The 25,075-nt window shown below is 46.6% G+C and overlaps 1 protein-coding gene across 1 annotated transcript in view; it reads left to right on the forward strand.

Moving 5' to 3' along the window:
* The first annotated feature begins 2,729 nt into the window (after positions 1 to 2,729).
* TMEM86A (transmembrane protein 86A) overlaps positions 2,730 to 25,075 on the forward strand; it is a 66,813-nt gene continuing 44,467 nt past the window's right edge. Inside the window, exon 1 of the mRNA XM_015412896.1 lies at positions 2,730 to 2,848. Within this exon, the coding sequence (XP_015268382.1) occupies positions 2,828 to 2,848 (21 nt within the window). The 5' untranslated portion in view covers positions 2,730 to 2,827. The remainder of the gene's footprint in view (positions 2,849 to 25,075) is intronic.

Consider the following 25,075-nt stretch of genomic DNA (forward strand, 5'->3'; position numbering starts at 1 on the left):
ACCCGGGTGCCGCAAGACAGGGTGAGCTCCTGTCTCTAGTTCCAGCTCCTGCCAACCTAGCAGTTCGAAAGCAAGAAATTGCAAGTAGATAAATAGGGACCACTTCGGTGGGAAGGTAACAGCGTTCCGTGCGCCTTGGTGTTTAGTCATGCCGGCCACATGACCACGGAAACGTCTTCGGACAGCGCTGGCTCTTCGGCTTTGAAACGGAGATGAGCACCGCAACCCTAGAGTCGGATTCAACTGGCTTTCGAGCAAGGGAACCTTTACCTTTTACTTTTATTCAGGTACAAGCTCTCCCTCCTCCGCGAGGACAGATCTGCATATTCCCGCCCCCCCCAATAGCTAGCAATCCAAAACAGTCCAGTGGAGCCTGAGTGGTGGGTGTTGCCTTCTGACACACTTCCGGTGATGTCAGGGGGTGTGACATATGCAAATAAGTTATGCTACTGAGTTATGCTAATGAGCTCCTGCACCTCTTTTTCTACGAAATGACCCCTGAGTAAAACTGAGTCAGAATGAACAGCTGAAACCAACACACTGTTGAGTTAGGATGAGAACGATGTGACAAAGATACCTGAAGTAATTGCAGAAGTCAAGTCATTTCAACAGTTCTCTACACAGTTAGTCAAAGTACTGAATTGGATAGATGCTCAAAATCTAACAAAGTTTTATTGCTGCATAGGCTTTTTGTGGCACGGGCACAGCTCCTCAAATGCAGTTTGTAGCTCCTCACAAGGCAGATTTTTATATGGGGGAAAAGCAGGGTCAAGAGGCCATGAAATGCAGAAAATACCAGAAGCAGGGGTCATTTCCTGCAGGCGTGCACAGGAGCGGAGCTCCAGCAGTAAAGAGCCCAGGGGGCAGGCACATGCAACAAGCCCCACCCCCAGCTCCCAGCAGCCCTCAGTCAGAGCAAGAAGCAGCCAGGTAAATTGCGGAACCCCCCCCGGCCCAAAACAATCCAGTGGCACCTTTAAGACCAAGTTTTATTCAGGTACAAGCTCTCCCTCCTCTGCGAGGACAGATCTGCATGTGTTGTCCCCCCCCCCAATAGCTAGCAATCCAAAAGAGTTCAGTGGAACCTGAGTGGTGGGTGTTGCCTTCTGACACACTTCCGGTGATGTCAGGGGGTGTGACATATGCAAATAAGTTATACTAATGAGTTATGCTAATGAGCTCCTGCACCTCTTTTTCTACTAAATGACCCCTAACCAGAAGAAATTGGATTATATCAAATTCTAACTCTCCACACTCTTCGTTTCCACCCATCTACATACTTCTGTGCTGAAATCATGAAATCATATCACGAGAGGCTGCAAGTGTTGGCAACTGAAAAGGGAATAATTAAATTCATATTTTGGCATTTGTCAAGGCACAGTGGAAAGTCGGAAGATAAGGCAGAACATTCTGATGGATGATCAACAACCACCAGCCACAAAACAGTTAAAATACTCTGCCTGAAACTGCCAGTTAAAATCTCATTGTGAAACCTACATTGACATACACAGAGGCTTCTTATGTTTGTAAGGTCATTGGCATGAACTAAAGTTTTTGGCTGCAGGCCTGCATAGACACTTACATAAAAATCCTGTCAATTGGGTTCACTTGGACTTGTGCCCAAAGACGTGTGTTGTAGGATGGCAACCTTAATGCAATCCTATTGTGTAATTTGCAAATGGAAAAGCACGCTTTAAACACAGGTCTGGGACAACACGAAAGCATACTAAGCAAAGACTCTCGAGTGAACAGATGCTGAGAACTTGGAGGAAAACTGTGCAGTCATGGAGCTATTGCAATTGTTACTGTAGCAACATGAATATGTTTTTCTTGGGAGTAAACCCACTGAACATAGGAGGGACTTATTTCTGCGTATGATCTGGAGAGCTGTTGGGCTAAAATAGGTTATTCCCCTCCTAATTCTAGGATTTCCTTTGGTAAAAATACAGATGGATGCAAGTGCATGGTGAGTACTGTGAGACTGTTGCACTTGACAAACTGTATGGGTGTTTCTTTTTATATCTCTTCATTATGATCTCTCTCTCTCTCTCTCGCTCTCTCTCTCTCTCTCGCTCTCTCTCTCTCTCTCGCTCTCTCTCTCTCTCTCGCTCTCTCTCTCTCTCTCGCTCTCTCTCTCTCTCTCGCTCTCTCTCTCTCTCTCGCTCTCTCTCTCTCTCTCGCTCTCTCTGTGTGTGTGTGTGTGTGAGAGAGAGAGAGAGAGAGAGAGCACCTGTCAAAGTTCAGTAGGGCAAACCTATGGCACATGAAGGCTTATACCTTGAATAAAACTTTGTTGGTCTTAACATTGCCACTTGACTCAAACTTTCTTCTACTACTTCAAACCAACTTGAATCCTAAGGCAAATACTGTCACTGGAGGATGATCCTAGACACTTGGAGTCAGAGGATAAGAAAATAAGAGCTGGCGAGATCCCTCATGCACTGTTAAACCGAGAAGGGGAAGGCAGCTGCTGTTATTAGTGGGAGGCGGGTTTCACATTCGGACTGCCCCCTCCCCTCCCGTTGCGATCACGGTCTGCTCACCAGCAAGTTATGATTCTTTAGAGGGAAGCAGAGGGGAGGGAGGGACGATGTTCGCCTGAGACGCCGCCCCCAGAGCGCTTCCCTCTTGCACATTCGCTCCGGCTATTGTGACGTCACGGCGTTCTAAAAAAGAACCGAGAAAACAATCGGCATTGAGAGAAATAGATACACTCTCTGATCCTGCTTAAAGGGAGCGCTTTAGATATCCCCCCCCCCCACCCCGAGTCAGACCTCGCTATATAAACAAAGGCGGAGGACTGCAGAGAGAAGGCCTTTCGACCAATATGGTGTCGCCGGTGACTGTGGTGAGTTCAGTCAGCTTTTAAGTCATTGCAAGAATAGAACTCGGCATTGCAGAAGGGGGAAAAATTCGGGGTGGGGTGGGGGGGTGCCCTGTAGAAACGATCTCCAGAAGGGGGAATCTGAAATATATATATCCGAGACGGCTTCGTCACCGCCCAAGCTCCGGGGTTCGGCGGAGGACGCGAGCATCTCATTTGGGCGGCCGAATCCTCGCGCCTCCATCAAATACAGATTGACGTCCCGGGTAGGGTCCTTTCCCCCCCCCCTTCTCCTTTTTTCTTTTTTGCTCCCCAGCATCTGGAGCAGCCTGCACTCCCCCCACCCCCGTTGGGAAGGAAATGTGGCGGGGGGGGGGAGAGACCTCACGATCGGGGCGCTGCTTAAACATGGCAAGGGGGGGGGGGGTGGGAAAAAAATGCGGAAAGTCAATAAAATGAAAAAATTGGACATGTGACTGGGAAGCGTGACTTTGTTGATTTCCCCTTCTCGGGGCTCGCCGGGCTAGGCGGCCGCTGATGGAGGCCGAAGACGGGGGAGGAGGGGGGAGCGGGAGGTCACAGTCACTCCATCGCCCTCTCTTCAGCATCTTCCCCCACCCACCCCCTTTCCCCCCGCAGGCGGCGCTCCTATGGCTCGAGAAGTGTGCCGAACACCAGTGGCGTCGCTGCCAGCCTGCCTGCCTGCCTGCCTGCCTGCCGATGGGAGCGACCCATATATGTGTAAGGCATGTGTAAGTTACATTTACAGATTTCCAACTCTCGGGTGGGTGTCCTCCTCTCGCCGGGATCGGGTAACGACGGCGCGAAGAGGTTAGGGGGCGGGCTTCTGCTGCTGCTGCTTCTTTTAACCTGCCGTCGCTCCCTTCGCCCGCTCCAAAGCTAATAAACGTCTTTACTGGAGAGCCAGTACTGGGTCTGGCCAAAGAAAATATGCTGGGATCAGGGCCGGCTCCAGTTTATTTTGCACCCGAGGATCCCTTCTGCGCCCCGCACCCACCAATTTTTAAAAATAAATGCATTTTAGGAAGAATGAAAAACACAAATAAGAAACTCCCAGAGTATGGGGCCGGGTGCAGTTTGGTGCCCCTAAGGGCCGTCCCGCTCTAGGCGATCACCTAGTTCGCCTAGTGAGTGAGCCGGCCCTGACTGGGATTGGGGGGGGGGGGGGATTAAGGCTCACACTGGTGCCCTAAGCGTTGACCTATCTTGGTGCTCCCCCCTCCTTTCCGCACTGACCCAGTCCATTTTAGTTGTTGACCTCTCTGACGAGATAGACAATGCAGGTTGCAGCAATACAAAAATGTATTCATATGATCACGCAATAGACTGTACAGACGGAGCTCTTCGCCCTTTCCCCAACTTTGTGGTGCCCCCTTTGGCCCTGGTGCCCTAAGCGCCTGCTTAGTCTGCTTCATGGTTAATCTGCCCCTGGCTGGGATGATTAAAGAAAGTGGTTTTGGGGAGCATTTCAGCAGCAGGCCCTTAGCCAGGATTTAAAATAAAAATAAACATTCAGGAGGCCTTTAAGTAAACATATGGAGCAGAGGTCCATCTGTGGCTATTAGCCACAAGGTACAGATAGGAACTCACAGGCTGGGGCAGGTGATGCTCTGTCTTCTTGGTCCTTGGGCAGGGGGCAACAGCGGGAGGGCTGGCCCCACTGCTGGACCTCCTGATGGCACCTGGTCTTTTTGGCCACTCTGTGACAGAGTGTTGGACTGGATGGGCCATGGGCCTGATCCAACACTGGCTTCTCTTATGTTCTTATGTTAAGTCGGGGGGGCACTGAAATAAAAATTAAATAATAATTTAAAAACTTCATGTCCACTGGCTGCCTCCTGCCCCAGCTGGTCTTTCCATGTGGTGGCTGGAGGGAAGGGGCGTGCCAGGAGGGGCAAACCTACTGATCCCTTGGCCCCTGCATCGGGCCAGAAGGATGCGGATCCTAAAGGCAGTGCAGCAAAGACAGCCCAGTTTGCGGGACGGGGAGATCCTTTTCTTCCCCGGTGCCCTTTGCAAAGAGACGCGAAGATCAATGCTCCCTCTAAGCTGTGGAGCCTTGTGAGCAAAAATTCTACTCTGTGAGCTACTGGCATTAAAGTTGTGAACGAGCGATTTGGCTGCTGCATCAATTAGTTGGCTCTGGAGCCATCCTTCCTGAGCTAAGACAAAAATGTGTCAGCCGGAGGCTAAAAAACTGCGAGCTAGCGCACGCTAACTCAGCTTAGAGGGAACACTGGCGAAGATACTGCACTGTCTGTTTTGGCCCATCTCCTTCGGGAGACACCCCCCCATACACCCCCCCAGCCTGAACGATCGGAGAGTGACTCTGGCCCAGGAGAAGAGGGTGCCACGTTCAACCCTGTGCAGCCCAAATAGTGTGCATGAGATCCCCCTGGGCAGGAACGAGAGCAAGAGAGAGAAAGAGCCCTGGAAGCTGAGCTGGCCTCCGCCGGTGCTCCGACTGGGCGTGCAGGCACAGGAGGAGGAGGAGGAGGCAGAAGAGGAGGAGGAGGAAGAGGCGCCCGGCCTGCATCTGCTGGCCTTGGCCATGCTGCGCCCCTGGCCCGCCAGCCTGTGAGTGCTGCTGAAGGTTCCTGCTGGCCAGCTGGCCTGACTGCCTCACACCACTTCCCTCGCGGTGGAGGCGGAGATTCTTCTGGGTGGCCCACAGAGTCATGGGGCCTGGGTTGGACAGGAGGTCGTGGGGTCTTGGCAGGAAGTCAGGGGGCTGGGCCCCGGGAGGCCCCACTGTAGCTATGGGCCTGCTCAGCAGTTTAAAAGAAAGGAAAAAAGACACGTGTGCAGAAGCTGAAGGGACAGAAGAGAACAGGGTTCAAATCCAAGTTGAGAGTGGATTCCTGATACGTGGACTGGAAGGTGGTGAAAGTGACTCCTTAAGAGAGGTAAATTCTTTCTGTATAGAAACAGGGACACCTCCCTCATTATTTCACATATCCTAGTGGCATGTTAAAAGAAAAACAAGATTGCATTCCACCATATATTTTACGAACTAGACCATAATTCATCAGATGTGTGCAGCGGGTCCATTGAGACAGACACTTTCCAGATGGGGACGGGCTTGTGTGGATTCCCCATTGCTGGTGCAGCTGCTGATGAAAGTACAGTGGCAATGGGGCTTCCACATGGCAGGATTCCCTGCAGTTTCCTTGCCCCAGTCCCCCAGCAGCAGCCACACCCCTTCCCCCGAGTCACCAAGGCTTTTGCAATTTTTAAAAATCAGTGTTAGAATATCTTTATATCAATATAATGTTATAACAATAGAACAGAGTTTCTAATTTCCCAGCTTTCTTTTCTCTTTTTTAAAGTCTCTAGTTTCTTTCGTTGGGGAGATAATGCCTTTCCCCTTATATCTCTGCAAGTGAAGAGACTAGAGACTTACTGTCTAAAAAAATTAAATTTTGAAATTCGGAGAACTTCTTATAATGGTATATCAGCCTAATGTTATTCTAGTGCTGAAGAAATAAAAAGAAATAAAAAGCCTCCCATTAGCAGAAGGGGGACATGGGAGGTGTCAGCACAGGGGAAATGGCTTGGGCGGGAAAATCCAAAGCTATAGAAGCCATTAAGGATTTGCTGCAGTCTTTCCTGAAACTTTACAGCAAAGCGGGTTTAAGAGAGACCAGAGAAAAGCAGGGAAACCTTAAGAGGTACATGAATGCAGCATGATATTGTGCAGAAGCACGGGGGGAAAAATTGCTTCCCAAAGCATTAAATCAGGCGCAGATAACCAATGTAAAAATGACCTAAGACAGAGGTGTCAAACTCATTTGTTATGAGGGCCAGATTTGACATAAATGTCACTTTGCTGGGCCGGGCCATGGGTACCATAAATGTAATGCCAGATACTGGAGATATAAACTGTATAAAGGATAGCAGCTGGGAAATTCCAGGTTGGTGTATCCTCACTGCAAGGCCTCATGGGCTGTGAGGGGGTGCAAAAGAAAATCCATATGGGCGGACTGTTGAGCCAGCAGTGCAGCACTGGGCAGATGTTCGCAAGCTGCTTGAGTGCTACAGACGAGGTTGCTCTGCCATGCCGAAGCTACAATGAGTGGCTCCGCCCACTCCCCCTGAGCAATCTCCTATTCTCTCTCTTGCACTAGTTGCTCACAGGCTGCATCAGAACCCTGGACGGGCCGGTTCTGGCCCCCAGGCCTTTTGTTTAACACTCCTGGCCTAAGAGGTCATGGGAGAATAAATTAAGACAAAGACACATGAAATACAGAAATTACAGGGTGAGATGTAATTACGTATAAAAGTACAGAGACCATTTACAATAGTAGTAATTGTCCATTTCTCTCCTTTTGCTAAGGTACTTAACACGTTTGACCCTCCTGTTTATTTTTGTGAGGACTTGCTATATTACTTCTGACAAAGTGGGTTCTAATCTATGGAATATTATGCTGGGATAAAATCCTGTTAATCCTCAAAGCGTTCCAAAACACCTATTTAAAATTGCATTTATTCGTCCTTGAGGAGTAGTAAGGAGAGCTGAAGAAAGACTAGTTGACAGGTGATCTCTCTTCATTTAAGTTTAAAATTCAGTGACGGTTATCAGTGCTACTGTTGTACAAGGAGAACTGAACAGTGGAAGGTTGCTTTTTCAAAATTAAGATAAGTGTTCTAAAAGAATAGTTTATGAAAGAAGCAATTTTTCTAAGTAGGATTTGGAGACTTTTCCATCGAAAGGTCTCAAAGAAAAGTTGGATAGGGATTTTCTAGAAGAGTTTCATGTATAGTATGGCCTTGAAGCACAGGTTGGGCAGGTATTAATTTTTAAAGAGTCTAAAATCTAATGCCATGGTATGCTGCACATCTGTTCTAATCCTCTTAGTTTTCAAAGCATTGCACTTATATTATTTGCGAAATTCCTAGAATTTCCCAATGAGGTTGGCATCTGAGGGGGCACCACGAGGCAGCCTGGCCTAGGGCGCATAAACCCCTCGGGCCGGCCCTCCCCATAGGGTTTTCAAGACAAGTGATTAAGAAGAGGTGGTTTGCCTAGGGCTGCCAGGTCCCCCAGGAGGGCCGAGCTTCCCCCACTAAAAGGGTCCCCAATCCACCAGTCCGGAAAAGGCCAGTGGGGGGAACCCCGCCCCCAAAGTGCCCGGTTTGGGCTGACGTGCCTGGCGCCATGATGTTATCAGTTTCCAGGCTGATTGCTAGAGCGTCAGCCAGCGATGTGCCCAACGTGATGACGTCATTTCCTGGTGACGTCATCGCGGCACATGCGCAAATGTCCCGGGCAGGGACCAACTCTCCCCCACTATTAGCGGTAAGTGACTTGGCAACCCTAGGTTTGCCATTGCCTTCCTTTTGCAGTCTTCCTCGGTGGTCTCCCATCCAAGGACCAACCCTGCTTAGCTTCCAAGATCTGACAAGATCAGTCTATACTGGACCACTGCATATCCCCCCACAAAAGCTTATTCCCAGTAAAAAAAAAAATTGGTCTTTTTGTGTGTGTGTTAAATGCCCTGAAGTTGCTTCCGACTTATGAATTAATGCGAGAGTTGGACTATAAGGAAGGCCGAGCGCCGAAGAATAGATTCTTTTGAACTATGGTGCTGGAGAAGACTCTTGAGAGTCCCTTGGACTGCAAGAAGATCAAATCAGTCAATCCTAAAAGAAATCAACCCTGACTGTTCCCTGGAAGGCCAGATAATGAAACTGAAGCTCAAATACTTTGGCCACCCAATGAGAAGGGAGCCCTCACTGGAGAAGATCCTGATGCTGGTTGAAGGTCATAGAAGACGGGGACGGCAAAGGATGAGATAGTTAGACAGTGTCATAGATGCAACGAACATGAAATTGAGCCAACTTCAGAGGACAGTGGAAGACCGGAGGGCCTGGCGGGAGCTGGTCCATGGGGTCGCAAAGAGTCGGACTCGACTGTGTGACTGAACAACAACATGAATTAATGACCTCCAAAACATCCTATCATTAACAGCCTTGCTTGAGTCTTGCAAACTGAGGGCCCTGGCTTCTTTGGTCTTTTTACTGGACTCAAATTATATTCTCATAAAATCTTGCCTATCTCGACCTATAGGGAATGGATTGTTTGTGAACTGGCTTTTAAGCTACAATCTTAGCTGCACTTGTTAGGAAGTACGTCCCGTTTATCTCATTCAGACTTACTTTTCACTAAATATGCATAGCATCCAGTTGCATGGTTTTCCACTGCACCTTATCATGATGCATGATAACCTGTAGGGGAGAGAAAACCAGAACATTATTTATGAGATTTGTTTTAGTTGCCGCTCGCCCAAATTTTAAATTATTAAGATATGTGGCTATCACCACACCACTATTAAAACAGCCCAAACATGTGGCTACCCTCCAAAGGCCAACCTAAACAATTCAGCCTTGCTTGCCCTGCATAAACTAGACAAATCTGACAGGGCATGGGTGTCATCCTACAGTGCATTCCACAGGCCTAGGGGCCACAACCAAGAAGGCCCTTTCCCCAGGTGATGGCTAACCGAGCCATCCTGGGGCCAGGCAACTGCAAGAGACCCCTAGATGATGACCGAAGGCAGTGCTGGGGGGGGGGTTGTAATGGGAGAGGCGATCCTGTAGTTATGAGCAGGGGTCATTTCGTAGAAAAAGAGGTGCAGGAGCTCATTAGCATAACTTATTAGCATATGCCACACCCCCTAACATCACCGGAAGTGTGTCAGAAGGCAACACCCACCGCTCAGGCTCCGCTCAGGCTCTACTGGTCTCTTTTGGATTGCTAGCTATTGGGGGGGGGGGATGTAGCAGATCTGCCCTCGCAGAGGAGGGAGAGCTTGTACCCGAAGGTAGGCGGGGGGGGGGGCTCTGCAACTTACCTGGCTGCTTCTTGCTCCTCGTGGCCCAACTGAGGGCTGCTGGGAGCAGGGGGCGGGGCTTGTTACATGTGCCCGCCCCCTGGGCTTCTTACTGCTGGAGCTCCGCTCCCCCAGAAAATGACCCCTGGTGAGGGTTCCAGACCACTAAGGGCTTTAAAGGTTAACACCAACACCTTGAATTGAATCTGGAGACTAATTGGTAGCCAGTGCATCTGCTGCAGCATTGGAGTAATATGAGCTGACCATGAAAAGGCTAACATCAGGGCTCTAGTCGGGGGGGAGCTCTCAGGTACGGAGCTCCGGAAGAGAACCTCTAGGGGGCGGGGCGGTCACGTGGTGAAGCCCCGCCCCCTTCTTTACCCCGCCCTCTGCTTCGATCCTCATTCCGTTTGGGAATGAGGATGAAGCAGGAGGGTAAGTAGCCGGGCCTTCTGACACACTTCCGGTGATGTCAGGGGGTGTGGCCTTCTGTCACTTCCGGTGATGTCAGGGGGCGTGGCATATGCAAATAAGTTATGCTAATGAGTTATGCTAATGAGCTCCGGCAGCTCTTTTTCTACAACAAGACCCCTGGCTAACATCATGCTCTCTGTTCTGTCTATGCAGTGGAAATAGTGATATTTCTTCTGTAACTGTGCATGACAATAAAAAAACGCAATGTAACCCCTTTTTATCTAGGAAACCTTATAGCAAAATTCAGCACAGGTGAAGGCTGAAAGGCAAATCATAGTTTTATTAATGAGTCCTCTTTTAACATTTTAGATTTTTAGATTTGTTTATTTTGGCTGTAAATGTTTATTGTAAATCTTGAATCTTGAGGCTAAAGCTGTATATTCATGTTTGATAATTGAGCTTAAGACCTTGGTCATAGAAGCTAATAAACATAAGTAAGGAAAGTAAGTAAGCTAGGCATTCGCTATCTTTTGTCTCTTTATTCTCTCTTGATAAAAGTACTCAGAGGTACATCATCTGTACATTTGTAAGATACGGTATGGAAGCTTTAGTTCCTTTCCCTTGAAACTGAATGCGAGGCAATAAAACTTGATGTTCTCTCAATGTGACTCAGTTGAAGAGGGCTCTCCCCCACTTTTTAAAAAAGTCTGACTGCTTCCAGGTAGCTATTGTGGCTGCATTCATTGCGCTTAAATTCCTCTTGATATTAGGGTTAGGGTTAGGGTTAGGGTTAGGATCAAGCAGTGTTAATGGAACTTAAAGTACATAACTTGACTGAATCATACACAAAGATGAAAATAAGCTAAAATAACTTTTTAAAAATTAGTCAGTACTTATCATTGAAGGGTAACTTTAATCTTGCACTTTTTAAATGAAGGTCAAAATTCCATTACACAAAAGAAAGGGAAAGATCGAAGATGTTGATTCCAAATATCAATCACTTCCCTCCCCTGCCTCATGCACTTAACTGAAATCTTAGACCTAATGCAGAAAAGTCCAAAAGTTTTTAGTTGATTTCAGTTCTCTTGAGGATGTTTAAGGAGACAAGAATCTCCAAGGCCCCTTCAAAAAACCCTTTCCTGTATTTTGTTTGCTTCTTAAAAGGAACTTCTTTCCTTTTATTCCCTTAGAAGCTAATTGATTCATAAATCTTGAGCAGTGGAAAATACTTATTCCTTATTTTTCGGATGCAAAGGCTAAAAGAACTGAAACGTATTTTGCAAAAGGAACTTCTAGTTCCACCCATCACCTTTCCAGGCTTTGTCTGAGACTGCCATTTAATTTGTGTGGTGTAGTTGTTAGTGTGTGTTGGACTAAAATCTAGGAACCCAGATTACAGTCTCTGTGCTGTAATAGATGCTTATTAGGTGACGTTTGGCCTGTCCTTCTTTCACAACCTAATGTACACGGTTGTTGTGATTTCTATTTTCAGTTTCTACTTTTTCCCTACCTCTCATATAGCAAAACTAAAATACATATGTGAAAGTAGCGTAGGGTGTAGCAGTTTGCAGTTCTCTCTCTCAGTGTAGTATTGGGAATATTTGTGATTTTGCTTGTAGAAAACTACCAGTGCAGCTCTTAAGCAGTTACACCCTTCTAAGCCCATTAACTTCAATGAGCTTAGAAGGGCGTAACTCTGCTATGGACTGCACTGTACATAGCACAATTTTATATGCTAAATTATGAATTATGCATTTTGTGCCAAGTCAGTAAAATAAGTTTGGGTTTGATTATATGAAAGTAAGTATTGCATCTATTTCAATTTCCCCCAAATGTCTGTTCACACAGCCCCCAAACAAAACCCGAGAAGTGTCCCCCCCCATAGTTTCAAAGTTTTTAGAAATGTTATTTCTCTTGTGGAGTCTACTGCCAATGTTGTCTAGCTTTGATCAAGTCTGAGCTAGATTACTGAAATGTACTCTACATGGGGCTGCATTTGAGGTTGCCAGATCCTCCCTGGCCCGTGGCAGGGGATGCGGGTGGGGTTGCCAGATCCAGTTTGGGAAACTCCTGGAGAGTTGGGGATGGACTCTGGGGAGAACAGGGACCTCAATGGGGTCCAAAGCATCCATTTTCTCCAGGGCAACTGATCTCTGTAGTCTGGAGATGAGGTGTAATTCCAGGGGATCCCCAGGTCCCACATGGAGGCTGGCTAGGGTTGCCAAGTGTGAATTCAGCCGCAGTGGGGGACTCCTGGTTGGTGGCTGGAGCGTGCGCGTGTGTGCACGCCGCATCCACGTTACCCAGAAGTGACTCGGGCACACTGGGCACACTGGGGGCGGGGCTACGACAATCCGAGGGAAAACCATAGAGTTTTCCCTCGGATTACCATGGCCCCGCCCCCATCGTGCCCGCGTCACTTCCGGACGACGTGCACGTCAGGGTGGAGTCCCCCCCGGGAGGACTTGGCAAGCCTAAGGCTGGCATCTCTAGCTGCATTTGAAGGCCATCCTGAAACTCCTGCTAGCCCAAAATGCTGCAGCAAGGGTGTTAACAGTGACATGCCATAGCAAATCCAGGGTTACAAGATTAATACTGCCTCTGGTTTCTTTCCAAGTACAAACCAAATGTTCAAGGTGCTAGTGTTAACCAAGAAAGCCCTAAAAGGTCTGAACCTGTAAAATCTGAATAGACGGTTCACTGGTCTGATTCAGCACAGTTTCTCTTATGTTCTTATCCAGTAGATCACCAGTTCCCATGAACCTGCCAGATCTGGGCCGCTGAGAGCTACCTTACAAACCCAGACAAAGATTCCCCCACCTCACTTCACACTACCTACTCAAATTATGCGACAATAGATAAGACTTGCTAGTAGCATGAACAGACTAATACATAGTTATCTCATATGAAATATACTTTTCCTCGTATTTATATTCCATGCTTCCTCCAAAGAAAAACAGTAAACATGGTCCCCTCATTTAATCAGCACAAAAATCTGATAAAAAATAGGTAGGTAAATGGAAAGTGACTAGCCGATGGTCTTTCTCCTTAATAAAGCGACTGCTTAATTTGTAGCTGCAAACCAGAAGTGTTAGCTACGAGACTCAAGGCAGCAGGTGAACAGTGATAACACCTTTATTCAACGAAGTCAGAAGAAATCAAGAACGAGACAAAAACCTAGAGCAACAGGCTCTCTTTTAAACAGTCCGGGCTTGGGAGGCCACGCCCACATGTCAGCTAACAACCAATAGCTATTTACAGATAAAGTCCAATCAGAGTGCTTCCCTCCAGAATACTACGCAGCTCTGATTGGTCTATTTACAATCCTGTTTGAGTCTAAAGCTTAACATGGTTTTCAATACGTAACAAGAAGCAAGCCTAGAAGCCCTGTTCCTGACTACTGGAAGCTCTCTTCCAGGTTCCTCTGCCTTCTGAGGTGATAGTCAGCACTGGGCCTTTTCGATACTAGTGCCCAATCTTCGAAAAGATCACCATTGTCTGGCACCTTTATTGTTGGATGCAGGTGTCAGGGAAAGACTTCTGTTCCAGTGGAAACATACAAAGCCATCTCATGCTAATTCAGATGTTTAGTCCATCTAGCTTAGTATTGTCTGTTCTGACAGGCAGCAACCCTCCAAGGTTTCAAAACTGCTACCTGAAAGATTTTAACTGGAAATGCTAGATATTGAACCAAGACTCTTCCCATTTGCAACGTGTATGTTCTAGTGGGCCACATACCTTTGCTTTGTTTTTGGTTAAAGTTTTACTTGTCGGTTTTAGGTTTTATTCTGCTTCACAAGTGGCTTGCATACTGCTGGTCTGTCCTGTTCGTTTATGGCTTTAGTTGCAAGGTACCTTCTGGCTGCCATAACAATCAGGGAGCAGAAGTCTCGCTTTCCTATGTGTTGCTTGATGGTTTATATAATTGAGATTCTCTGTGAATTGGCCGTGTTGTACCTTCTCTTTTTTATGCCAGTAAAGGTATTTGGATTGGAAGTTGGGTGAATTTTAATATTCCATGAAGCACGTTGTCAGAATTAGTTTTGGAAAATCAAGATTTAAATCTTGTAAATAAACAATAGGTAATTTTGTGCTATTTGCTGTTAGAGTAATAAATCAGATAGTGGCTATTGTTCCCTGTCAGGGTTGCCAATCTCCAGGTAAGACCAGCAGATCTCCCAGAATTATAACTGATCAACAGCCTAAAGAGATCAGTTCCCTTGGAGAAAATGGCTACTTTGGAGGGTGGAAAAGAGGGCCAATATTAAAACCTATCTAATAAAAGTAGAAAAAGATACATGCATTTATTAATAACAAATTTTAAAACATATACAGGGCCCCATTTACAACAATTATATATAAAACATTACAATACCAAGGGCTTAAAAGCTTGACCTTACGCGTTTCGGCCAAATAGGCCTTCCTCAGAGGTCATATATATGTGGCAAAATGGCTAATACATATATTCACATACACACAATCAAGAATATATACAAAGTATAAATTCAATAAGGACCATAAAGTAAATTGTTCAAAAATAAAATCACCAGGCACAGGGTCAATATGCACATAAGACCTTTAAAGTGCTATCACTAGCCCAGTGATTATAAAGTAGACTTGTGGTCCAAAAATTTCCTTCTTTGATTGTGTTGCCACAGTATTCACAAGTAAAAAGCACTTTGTATATATTCTTGATTGTGTGTATGTGAATATATGTATTAGCCATTTTGCCACATATATATGACCTCTGAGGAAGGCCTATTTGGCCGAAACGCGTGTCAAGCTTTTAAGCCCTTGGTATTGTAATGTTTTATATATAATTGTTGTAAATGGGCCCCTGTATATGTTTTAATTTTTTTTATTAATAAATACATGTATCTTTTTCTACTTTTATTAGATAGGTTTTAATATTGGCCCTCTTCTTCACTAAGCTTTGTTTGGTTCTGGATTCTATTGTTAGGTTCAGTTTTTTCCCCTTTTTGTTTCTGCTACTTTGGAGGGTGGACCTTATCGTACTGTGACTGATAAACATTCTTTCTCTAAGTTCATCTGGTTAGGAACAGAGTTGTTGCTATCTTGGTCTCAGTGAATGTTAAGTGAAAATTGCATTCTATGCTATTATTCTGAGGCCAATTTTGCATGCAAAGTCATGCAACAATGATCCAATAACAATTTTTATAAAGAAAAACAACTTTGAGAAGGAATAATTTTGAGTATACAACTGGAAAGGTACCGTGTGTTTCTCCATTCTATTTGGCCTCAGGTCGGAGGGTTCCAATCATGTTATAGCAGCAAGGGTCAACATGTGCCTAGAACCCTGCATAAAGAAAAAACAGCTTAAGAGGGGGGCCCCCTAAGACTAAAATACAAAGCTAAAGCAAGGATCCTTTAACAAAGTTATAAAGATAATATGTTGCTTTCCCCAATCTTTAAGAAAATTATATGGAGTATCACTGTATAAAATTAACATAGACATCATCCATATTCAGGGCTTTTTTTGTAGAAAAACCCCAGCAGGAACTCATTAGCATAATAGGCCACGCCCAACAGCAGAAACCCATTAGCATATTAGTCCACACCTTGACAGCACAGCTCATTAGCATATCAGGCCACACCCCCATGTTACCAGAAGTGTGGTCATCCAGCCACACCCACTTTTTGCTTCTTATTCTGTTTACTTTGTTTATTCTCAAAACCCAGGGCTTTTTTTGTAGCAGGGACTCCTTTGCATGTTAGGCCACACACCCCTAATGTAGCCAATCCTAATGAGTTTCTGCTCTTGGGTGTGGCCTATTATGCTAATGAGTTCCTGCTGGGTGTGGCCAACTCAGGAGCCAGCTGGAACTCCGTTCCTGTGCGTTCCTGCCCAAAAATAGCCCTGTATTTAACCAGAAAAGATGAAGGTCGGTTTTGCATATATCAAAACAAATATAGACGTTCAGAGTTAAATCTTATGTTTGCTCTTATCATATGTCATTTTAACTCTGAGAGTTTTCGGAGCAGCAACTCCTTTTTCTTCATCAGAGTCTTCTGAGGATCTGCCAGTTGTAGTTCCACTGCTTCCTGATTCATGTTCACTTTCTTCCGCCGGTTGTTTAGCTTCCTCTGTTTCCCCCTTTTCTTTAGCTGTTGTTTGATGTTTCTCCAGAAACACCTTTGCTTTTTGTAGAGTCAATCTTTTCTTTCTTTTCTTTATAGTTGAAGATAAGTCCTTCCAGAAATGTCCATCTATAAGGGGTGGATTGTTTACATAAAAATAAAACTAAGTTTTTGTACTGTTTCCTCGCTTTTGTATTTCAAATGGAATGTCTTTTAATATTAGAATTTCTTGATCTTGGATTTTCAGGGTTCTCCCATTGGTAGTTTTTAAGATGAAGTCTCTTGTTGATCTTTTGTAGAACTTAACATATACTTCACCAGGCAGTTTATTTTTCTTGATGAAATCTGGATAGGTCCGATAAACCATATCCATGTTGCTTTGTAGGAGTTCCGCTTTCAAATCTGTCACTGGTGCCAAAACTTCGCTTAATATCCCTTTTAAGTTTTCCCCTTGTTGTTCTGGGATCCCCTGAAATCTCATGATGATTTCTCCATTTGGAGTTGTAATAACTGCTCCTTGTTGGAAATCCGTTTTGTGTGTTTCTTCTGTCTTTGCAGTTGCTTCTTTAAGTTGTTTCTGAAGATCACCAAATTTGCTATTGAGGTTAGTCATCTGGTCCAACAGAGGGTGCAGTGCTATCGTTAGCATGCTTTGGAAGTCAGTAGCCACTTCCGGTTTATGTCTCGATGACAGTGATCTGGCAGTTCCTGGAGAAGACTCCTTTTTCGGCGCCATTTTATCTCTTCACAAAGACATTGTTTACATAAGAAAAAGTTTGTTTAGGAGCTCTGAAGTTCTGTTTATTTAATTGCGCTTTAGTCTGGTCTACACGGTCTCTGGTTTTATGCTTTTTTTTCAGCCTCAGCCCCCGCTCTGCCCCTCGCTTTAAGTGACACAATTTTCCCTTCGGGGGGTGGTGAATGTCCCACTCTTCCTCCCTGCCAATTTGAGTTGGGGTTTTTGGGTGGCTGGTCGTTTCTGCGCCTAATTACTAAAGATGCTCAGGACTCACAGTTCATCTCCTCATTGCTTCAAAGGATGGGTGGGATCAGCAAGATGCTTGATCTCTTGCTCACTTTCCCCAGCATCACCTCTATGTACATAGTAGGCTCGCAGCGGCAGGACCTATAGTGGCAGAGGGGGCCTCAATTCTTCGGCTGCCGCCTTAGAAGAGGCACCTCTCACGCCCTAGGCTATGAGCCCTCTACAAGGGCTCTTGGGGGACCCAGAATTGTCCGGGACCCCTCCCATCTACGGCGATAATGGCACACTCACATTGGAGCGAGATGGAGTGCGTCCGTCCTGCAAGTCGCTGAAACCGGAAGCTGTCAGCACAAAGAGATTTGGAAAAATTGGCCTGGAAAACTCACATTTTCTCCCAACTTTCCCTCCCAAGTCATGCTATAATGATAAAGTGTGGCTCAGCATTTTTAAAACCCTGCTTTTTCTAACAAAAACTTCAGGCAGGTCTCTAAAATATCAGAAGAGTCAAATGGGGCATATCCACATTACAGGCTTTAACAGCATTCTGTTATATACTAACAGGAAATTCTCAGTGCCTCAGCAAACAACAATTCCCTTAATACTTTTGGGGAAGTTATGGCAGCTAGAGCAATATAGTATAGAGAGAACCTCAAATTATTTTCTCAAAACTTCCAGAGCAAGAGAGGAATGCACTGAGGTGCATCAATCTAATCTCAGGTATCTGCAGTGATATTATTTCTCCAGTGTATAATTGGTAAGGGAGAAATATATAGGTTTTAAGCAGTTTTTAAGGGGAAAAGTGAGAAACAGAAAATGTCATGGTGCAGTATTTCACACTGTTGCTTCTAAAGTGTGCTGTGTACTGTTTTTCTCTTAACCATAATCACAAAAATGCTCAAAACTCTGTATTGACACCTACATGTTAACATTTGTATTTGTATGCTTATCTTGCCTTAATCCAATCTCAGCTATAATCACCCAGTTCTTATGCATCTAACTGGTCTTTCCTGACAACTACCCCTCCATATGTAATGGTTGAAGAGATTCTGTTCTCTGTATCTGAAGAGGTATGCCCAGGGGTCATTTTGTAAAAAAAGAGGTGCAGGCGCTCATTAGCATAGCTCATTAGCATAACTTATTTGCATATGCCACACCCCCTGACATCACCGGAAGTGTGTCAGAAGGCAACACCCACCGCTCAGGCTCCATTGGACTGTTTTGGATTGCTAGCTATTTTTTTTGGGGGGGGGGAACGTGCAGATCTGCCCTCGCAGAGGAGGGAGAGCTTGTACCTGAATAAAACGTGGTCTTAAAGGTGCCACTGGACTGTTTTGGACCGAGGGGCCGGGGGGAGCTCTGCAACTTACCTGGCTGCTTCTTGCTGTGACTGAGGGCTGCTGGGAGCAGGGGGTGGGGCTTGTTGCATGTGCCCGCCCCCTGTGCTCTTTACTGCCGGATCTTCTTTACCCCTGGGTGTGCCTGCACATGAAAGCTCACGCCTTGAGTTAAACTTTGTTAGTCTTAAAGGTGCCACTGGACTCAAACTTTGTTCTGCTGCTTCAGACCAACATGGCTGCCCCACCTGAATCAAAACTCTGTAGTGTTTGTTAGTAGGGTTACCTACCACTTTTACACTTGCTCCTTACATAGAGATCTTCTGCAAGAGACTAAGAAATAGGGTTGCCAATTGTGGGTTGGAAAATACCTGGAGACTTTGGGGGTGGGGCCAGGAGAGGGTGTGTTTTGGGGAGGGGAGGGGCCTCCGCATGGTACAATGCCAGAGAGTCCACCCTTCAAAGCAGCCATTTACTCCAGGGGAGCTGGTCTCTGTCGGCTGGGGATCAGTTGCAAAAGCAGGAGATCCCCAGACCCCACCTGGAGGCTGGCAACCCTGCTAAGAAAACTTCCAGAATGCATATAGGAAATGCACAAAGATTAGTCCCAGAGCAAGAAGCGATTAAAAATAAAATGAAATGTGAAAAGACACTGTTTGGACACAACCACAGAATATCAGACATAGATCATTACTCAGAGATTATAAAGCCTGTAACAAGCCTTGACTGGTACTAGCACTAAATCCATTTCTGCTATCTATGGATTATACTCTTCAGCATTTGTATGATTATCCTTTTAATAACCAAATGGAAGGAAAATAGATACCTTTTGAGAGGGTTTTAAAATTTGTTTTGAACATAAACTGGGGATGGAGTAACCTAAAGGCTCCTTTGCTGCTAAACAGAAAACAAATATATGACCAGTGTTCCCTCTAAGCTGAGTTAGTGTGAGCTAGCTCAGGAAGGAGCAAACTAATTTATGCAGCAGCCAAATCGCTCGCTCACAACTTTAATGCCAATTAGATTTTTGCTCACAAGACTCCACAGCTTAGAGGGAGCATTTGAAATGACAATATAAAGCATTCAAGGATGAGCATCTCCTTAATAAATATTTGATGCTTAATTCTATCTTCCTTCAGTAGCACTGAGATTTCCTCACACATGTCAGTTGAATGGCACTGCATAGTGTTTACCTTGCGTATCAAACCACTTTGAGAGGAGCCACTGCTGGAAACCATTGGCCCTTCATTCCCGGGTGGAGACATTAATTTATTAGCTGTTGTAGATTATCCGGGTTGTCTGGCTGTGGTCTTGGCATTGTAGGGCCTGACGTTTCGCCAGTAGCTGTGACTGGCATCCTCAGAGGTATAACACAGAAAGAGGGAGTACTCTCTGTGTCAAGGTCTTTCTCCCTCTTTCTGTGTTATACCTCTGAGGATGCCAAGATCACAGCCAGACAACCTGGAAAATCTACAACAGCTAATGAACTCCGGCCTTGAAAGCCTTCGACAACATTAATTTATGTTTCATGTCTACTGGAAGCACAACTTCTAGGTGGGGCATGGAGATCTCACATAATTGCAACCAGGGCTCTTTTTGTAGAAAAAGCCCAGCAGGAACCCATTAGCATAATAGACCACACCCAACAGCAGGAACTCATTAGCATATCGGGCCACACCCCTGACAGCACAGCTCATTAGCCTATTAGGCCGCACCCCCATGTTACCAGAAGTGTGGTCATCCAGCCACACCCACCTTTTGCTTCTTATTCTGTTGACCTTGTTTGTTGTCGAAACCCAGGGCTTTTTTTTGTAGCAGGAACTCCTTTGCATGTTGGGCCACACACCCCTAATGTAGCCAGTTCTAATGAGTTTCTGCTGTTGGGTGTGGCCTATTATGCTAATGCGTTCCTGCTGGGCGTGGCCAACTTTGGAGCCAGCTAGAACTCCGTTCCTGTGCGTTCCTGCCCCAAAATAGCCCTGATTGCAACTGATCTCCGGACTGCAGAGTTCCCCTGGAGAAAATTACTGCTTTGGAAGGCAAGACTCTGTGACATTATGCCCTGCCGAGGTCCGTCTCCAAGGCCTGACCTGCAAATCTCCAGGTATTCTCCAGCATGGAGTTGGGAAGCCTAGCACAAAGAGGATATCAACACTGGCATCCCACCACGTGTGAAAGGGATCTCTCTTGGAAGCATCACAAGAACCAACATTTTTTTCTTTTAAGATTTACAGATCTTACAGATCTTCTAAGGTGTAATGTCACTGCGTTGCCATTTTTTGAGGAGAAATTAAGTGTATAGGGTTGCCAAGTCTATTTACCTTGGCGGTGGGGGAGCCTTGCTGGCCTCCGGGAGCCGTAGTTGGACGTGCGTGCGCATGCGCGCCGCCAGCACATCACCGGAAGTGATGCGCGACGTCGATCATGTTGAGGCTGTGGCCCCGATCGTCGTAGGGAAAACCATAGAGTTTTCCCTCTGACGATCGGAGCCACGCCCCCAACGTGATCAACGTGGTTGCGTCACCTCTGGTGACGCTGCGCTTCGGGGGGCAGTGTTCCCCACGGGGCCCGATTCTGTGGCGGCGGAAATCGGGCCTCCAAAGCGGGAGTTTACCCGCCACCCGCCCCCACTTGGCAGCCCTATAAGTGTAACAAAGCGGAAAATAATTCTGTAATTTTCTCCATACTTAATTCGTAATTTCTATTTCCTGGTCTTTCCCCATTTCATCACAGAAGCTTTTCCCACTTGTATTCAGTACCCCAAATAAATGATACAAGTGGGGACCCGTGATGCTCACGGGGGGGGGGGATCCCTCCCATCACTGCCAATTCCCTACATCCTAACATCTCAGTGGGGGGGGGAGACTTGTGAGGGGGAAATCCCAAATCCTCCCCCATTGTCAAGCCTGGCACAGCTCCAAGGCCCCACACCAACTATCAATGCCAGTGTCCTCCTCTGATGTATCCAGGTCCTACATGGCTGCTGGCAGGGGTCATTTCGTAGAAAAAGAGGTGCAGGAGCTCATTAGCTAACTCATTAGCATAACTTATTTGCGTATGCCACACCCCCTGACATCACCGGAAGTGTGCACCAGCCCCTCTGACAGGCAGAAGCGCCTGGGTTCCATTCCTTTCCCTCTCTCCCTTCCCTTCGCCTCCAAGCGGGGTGAAGGAAAAGGGAGAGAGAAGGATCTCAGGCGCTTCTGCCCGACAGAGGGACTGGTGCGCTCACGGCCAGCATGGGTGAATTATGGAATCATGAAGCAAACCGACTCTCGGGGGGGGGGGAGGCGGTTTAAACTGCCTTCCCTTCCCTTGGCTTGCTCAGGTTCCCCACGGCTGCAGGGAGCCCAAGCAAGCTGGCTGCTGGAGGGGAGGGGAGGCGGTTTAAACCGCCTTCCCTTCCCTTAGCTTGCTCAGGTTCCCCACGGCTGCAGGGAGCCTGAGCAAGCCGACTCTTGGAGGGGAGGAGGTTTAAACCGCCTTCCCTTCCCTTGGCTTACTCAGGTTCCCCACGGCTGCAGGGAGCCTGAGCAAGCTGGCTGCTGGAGGGGAGGGGAGGCGGTTTAAACTGCCTTCCCTTTTCTTGCTCCACTACTCTGGAGTCGTGCCACCATGTTTCCATTGTATTCTATGAGGCCATAGAATACAATGGAAAGATCGCGCTGCTGCAACAGCGTGACTCTAGCGAGAAGGAGCTTGAGGGCAGGGAGCTGGGGGCGGGGCTTGCCGCCACCTCCATTTGTGCCCGCTCTTGGGCTGCCGGAGTAGCACTCCGGCCTGCTCCGGCCCCAAATGACCCGTGTGTGTGTGTGTATAAATCTCTAGTGGCACTTTCCAGGTCTCTCAGTGGGACAGCTCCATCAGCCATTGGCCCGTCACCTGCCACTCAAGAGTACTTGTGTCCCATTGGCTGGGTGCTGGATCCACTGCTCTCTCCTGCCCACTGCCAGCCTGGGCACTCTTCCCTGTCAGAATAAACTGCCAAAATGGCTGTGTCTCCTGATGAAGACACTTCTCCTGCTTGGCTTCTCTGCAACTGGCTGGCTACTGAGGTGTGCCACTGGCTGTCAAACCATTCTCTTCTCCTGTGGGGCTAACTTTCCCCTCAGAGGCTGTTGCTAGGCAACCAAGGTTGGTTCTGTTAGTAAAAAGGCAAAGGCTTTGGTGGGGAACTCATTGGGGCCAGTCCTGACTAGGGTTGCTAGCTCCAGGTTGGGAAATTCCTGGATATTTTGTGGTGGAGTCTACGGAAGACAGAGTTTGGGGAGGGGAGAGGCTTTAGCTGAATAGAATGCCACAGTGTTCACCCTCCAAAACAGTTATTTTCTCCTGCGGAACCATTGCTGCCAATCTCCAGGTGAGTTAATATATCAAAGGAAGCATAAGCTATTGTGATAAGATTATGAAATACTTTTACTAACATAATACACCATATAATACCAAAGCACCATAGTTGTGTGGAAACAAACATACAATAATCCTCTTGTTTATAAGACTATAAAGTCTCTTAATATGCAGAACCGTTTCTGAAAATAAACTGTTTTCTAGACTTCTTTCTTGTAGTTTGTAGTGTACTTGCGTGCTTGCTACTATCTACAAATAACAAGATATTATATTATACAGTGTAATATGGTGTATTATGTCAGTAAAAGTATTTCGTAATCTTATCACAATAGCTTATGCTTCCTTTGATATATTGTCTTATATTGTGATTCTCTCAGTCCCATTACTATTATTACAATCTCCAGGTGAGGGCTGGAGATCACTCAGAATTAAAACAGCTCTCCAGATGGCAGAGATCAGTTCCCCTGCGGAAAATGGCTGCTTTGCAGGGTGGATTCTGTGTCATTATACCCAGTTGAGGTTGCTTCCCTCCTGCTTGGGTCTCCATTGCGGAGAAGGGCTGTACTTTTCCTAGATAGAGGCTGCAGGGAGGAGGGGAGATGGAAACCTGAAGTCAGAGGGGCAAATAAAGGTAGGCTGATGGTTGGTTGGGAAAGAGATAGGGTTGCCAACTCCAGGTTGGTATATTTTTTGAGATTTGAGGGGTGGAGCCTGGAGAGGGTGGGGTTTGAGAGGTGGGACCCCAGACAGGTACACTGCCATAGACTCCACCCTCCAAACCAGCCATCCACTCCTGGAGAACCATTGTTGCCAATCTCCAGGTGAGGGCTGGAGATAACTCAAAATTATAACTGCTCTTCAGATGGCAGAGATCAGTTCCGCTGGAAAAAATGTCAGACTCTGTGGCATTATACCTTGCTAAGGTCGCCACAGCAAATTGACGCTGAATGCCCAAGGCCGGGGCACCCACCCAGAGCCTCTTTCTAGAGCTCCTTGTATTTATTTCCACAACTGGCCTTATTCCTAGTTAACTATAAAAACATTCATAATAATGATGCCCATTAAAAAAAAATCAATTAGTGGATGGAAGTAAAGCTTTCTTCTACAGAGATATGAGTAAATGTCATTTTCACCCAAACTTTCAAAATTATTAATTTAGTGGTTTGAGTGGAGAAATCTAATCTGGAGGACCTAGTTTGATTCTCTACTCTTCCACATGAAGCCTGCTGGGTGACCTTGGGCCTGTCAGAATTCTGTCAGAACTCTCTTGGCCCCACCAACCTCGCAAAGTGCCTGTTGTCTTGAGAGGAAGGGAATGTGAGTGTAAGCCACTTTGAGACTCCTTAAGGTAGATAAAAGTGGAGTATAAAAACCTACTCTTCTTTGTGGGCCTGACAACCCTATGCTAGAGACTTATTTTTTATAAAAAGGTGGGAATTCAGAGAACATAACACACATATTGTTATACTGCAACAGCAGTATTCAGTTGCCAATTAAAACCCCCACAAAAGTCCCCATCAGCAATCGAAGGAAATGGCCACCATGGGGGCTGAGAAAATGACTACCATGTAGGCAGGACCAGGAAAATCTGAACTCCCTCCCCCCAAGGCAGCCATTCAGGCTCCATTGTGATCTTTCCAAAAATCTTCACAGCAAAGCATGTTTGAGACAAAGGGGACAAAAGTTGGGGAAACCCCAGGAGGTACATAAATGTACCACAATTCTGTGGGCAAGCGGAGGAAGAGCTTCCCAACAGCACCTAACCCAGGGCAAACAACCTGTGTGGATATGGCCTAGGGTTGCCAAGTCCATCTTCCACCCCCAGCGGGGGACTTTGGGGGCGTTCCTGGAGGGGGCGGGGCATCCCCTACGTGATGACGTCACGTTGGGGACATCCGCTGCCCCCCCCCGCCCGTGCGCCAGATCTCCAGAAACTGCAGTTTTCTGCACTTAAAGGAGCCGGCGTTTCCCTTTTAAATGCAGGAGCCGGCGTTTCCCCTTTAAGAGCAGCCGTGTTTCCCTTTTAAGAGCACGAAGCTGGCATTTCCCTGCAAGCTTGTGGAGATCGGGCTTGGGAGGAAACACGGGTTCCACACACTTAAAGGGAGAGAGATGGGTGGCTGTGGGTGTTGGGGGCGGGTAGAACCCCCCAGAAAATGGGGGACCCCTGGCAAACCGGGGCGGTTGGCAACCCTAATATGGCCTATGCTTTTATCTT

Source organism: Gekko japonicus, unplaced genomic scaffold, assembly GCF_001447785.1.
Source record: "Gekko japonicus isolate JY-2015 unplaced genomic scaffold, Gekko_japonicus_V1.1 scaffold1453, whole genome shotgun sequence".
Classification (NCBI taxonomy): Eukaryota; Metazoa; Chordata; class Lepidosauria; order Squamata; family Gekkonidae; genus Gekko; species Gekko japonicus.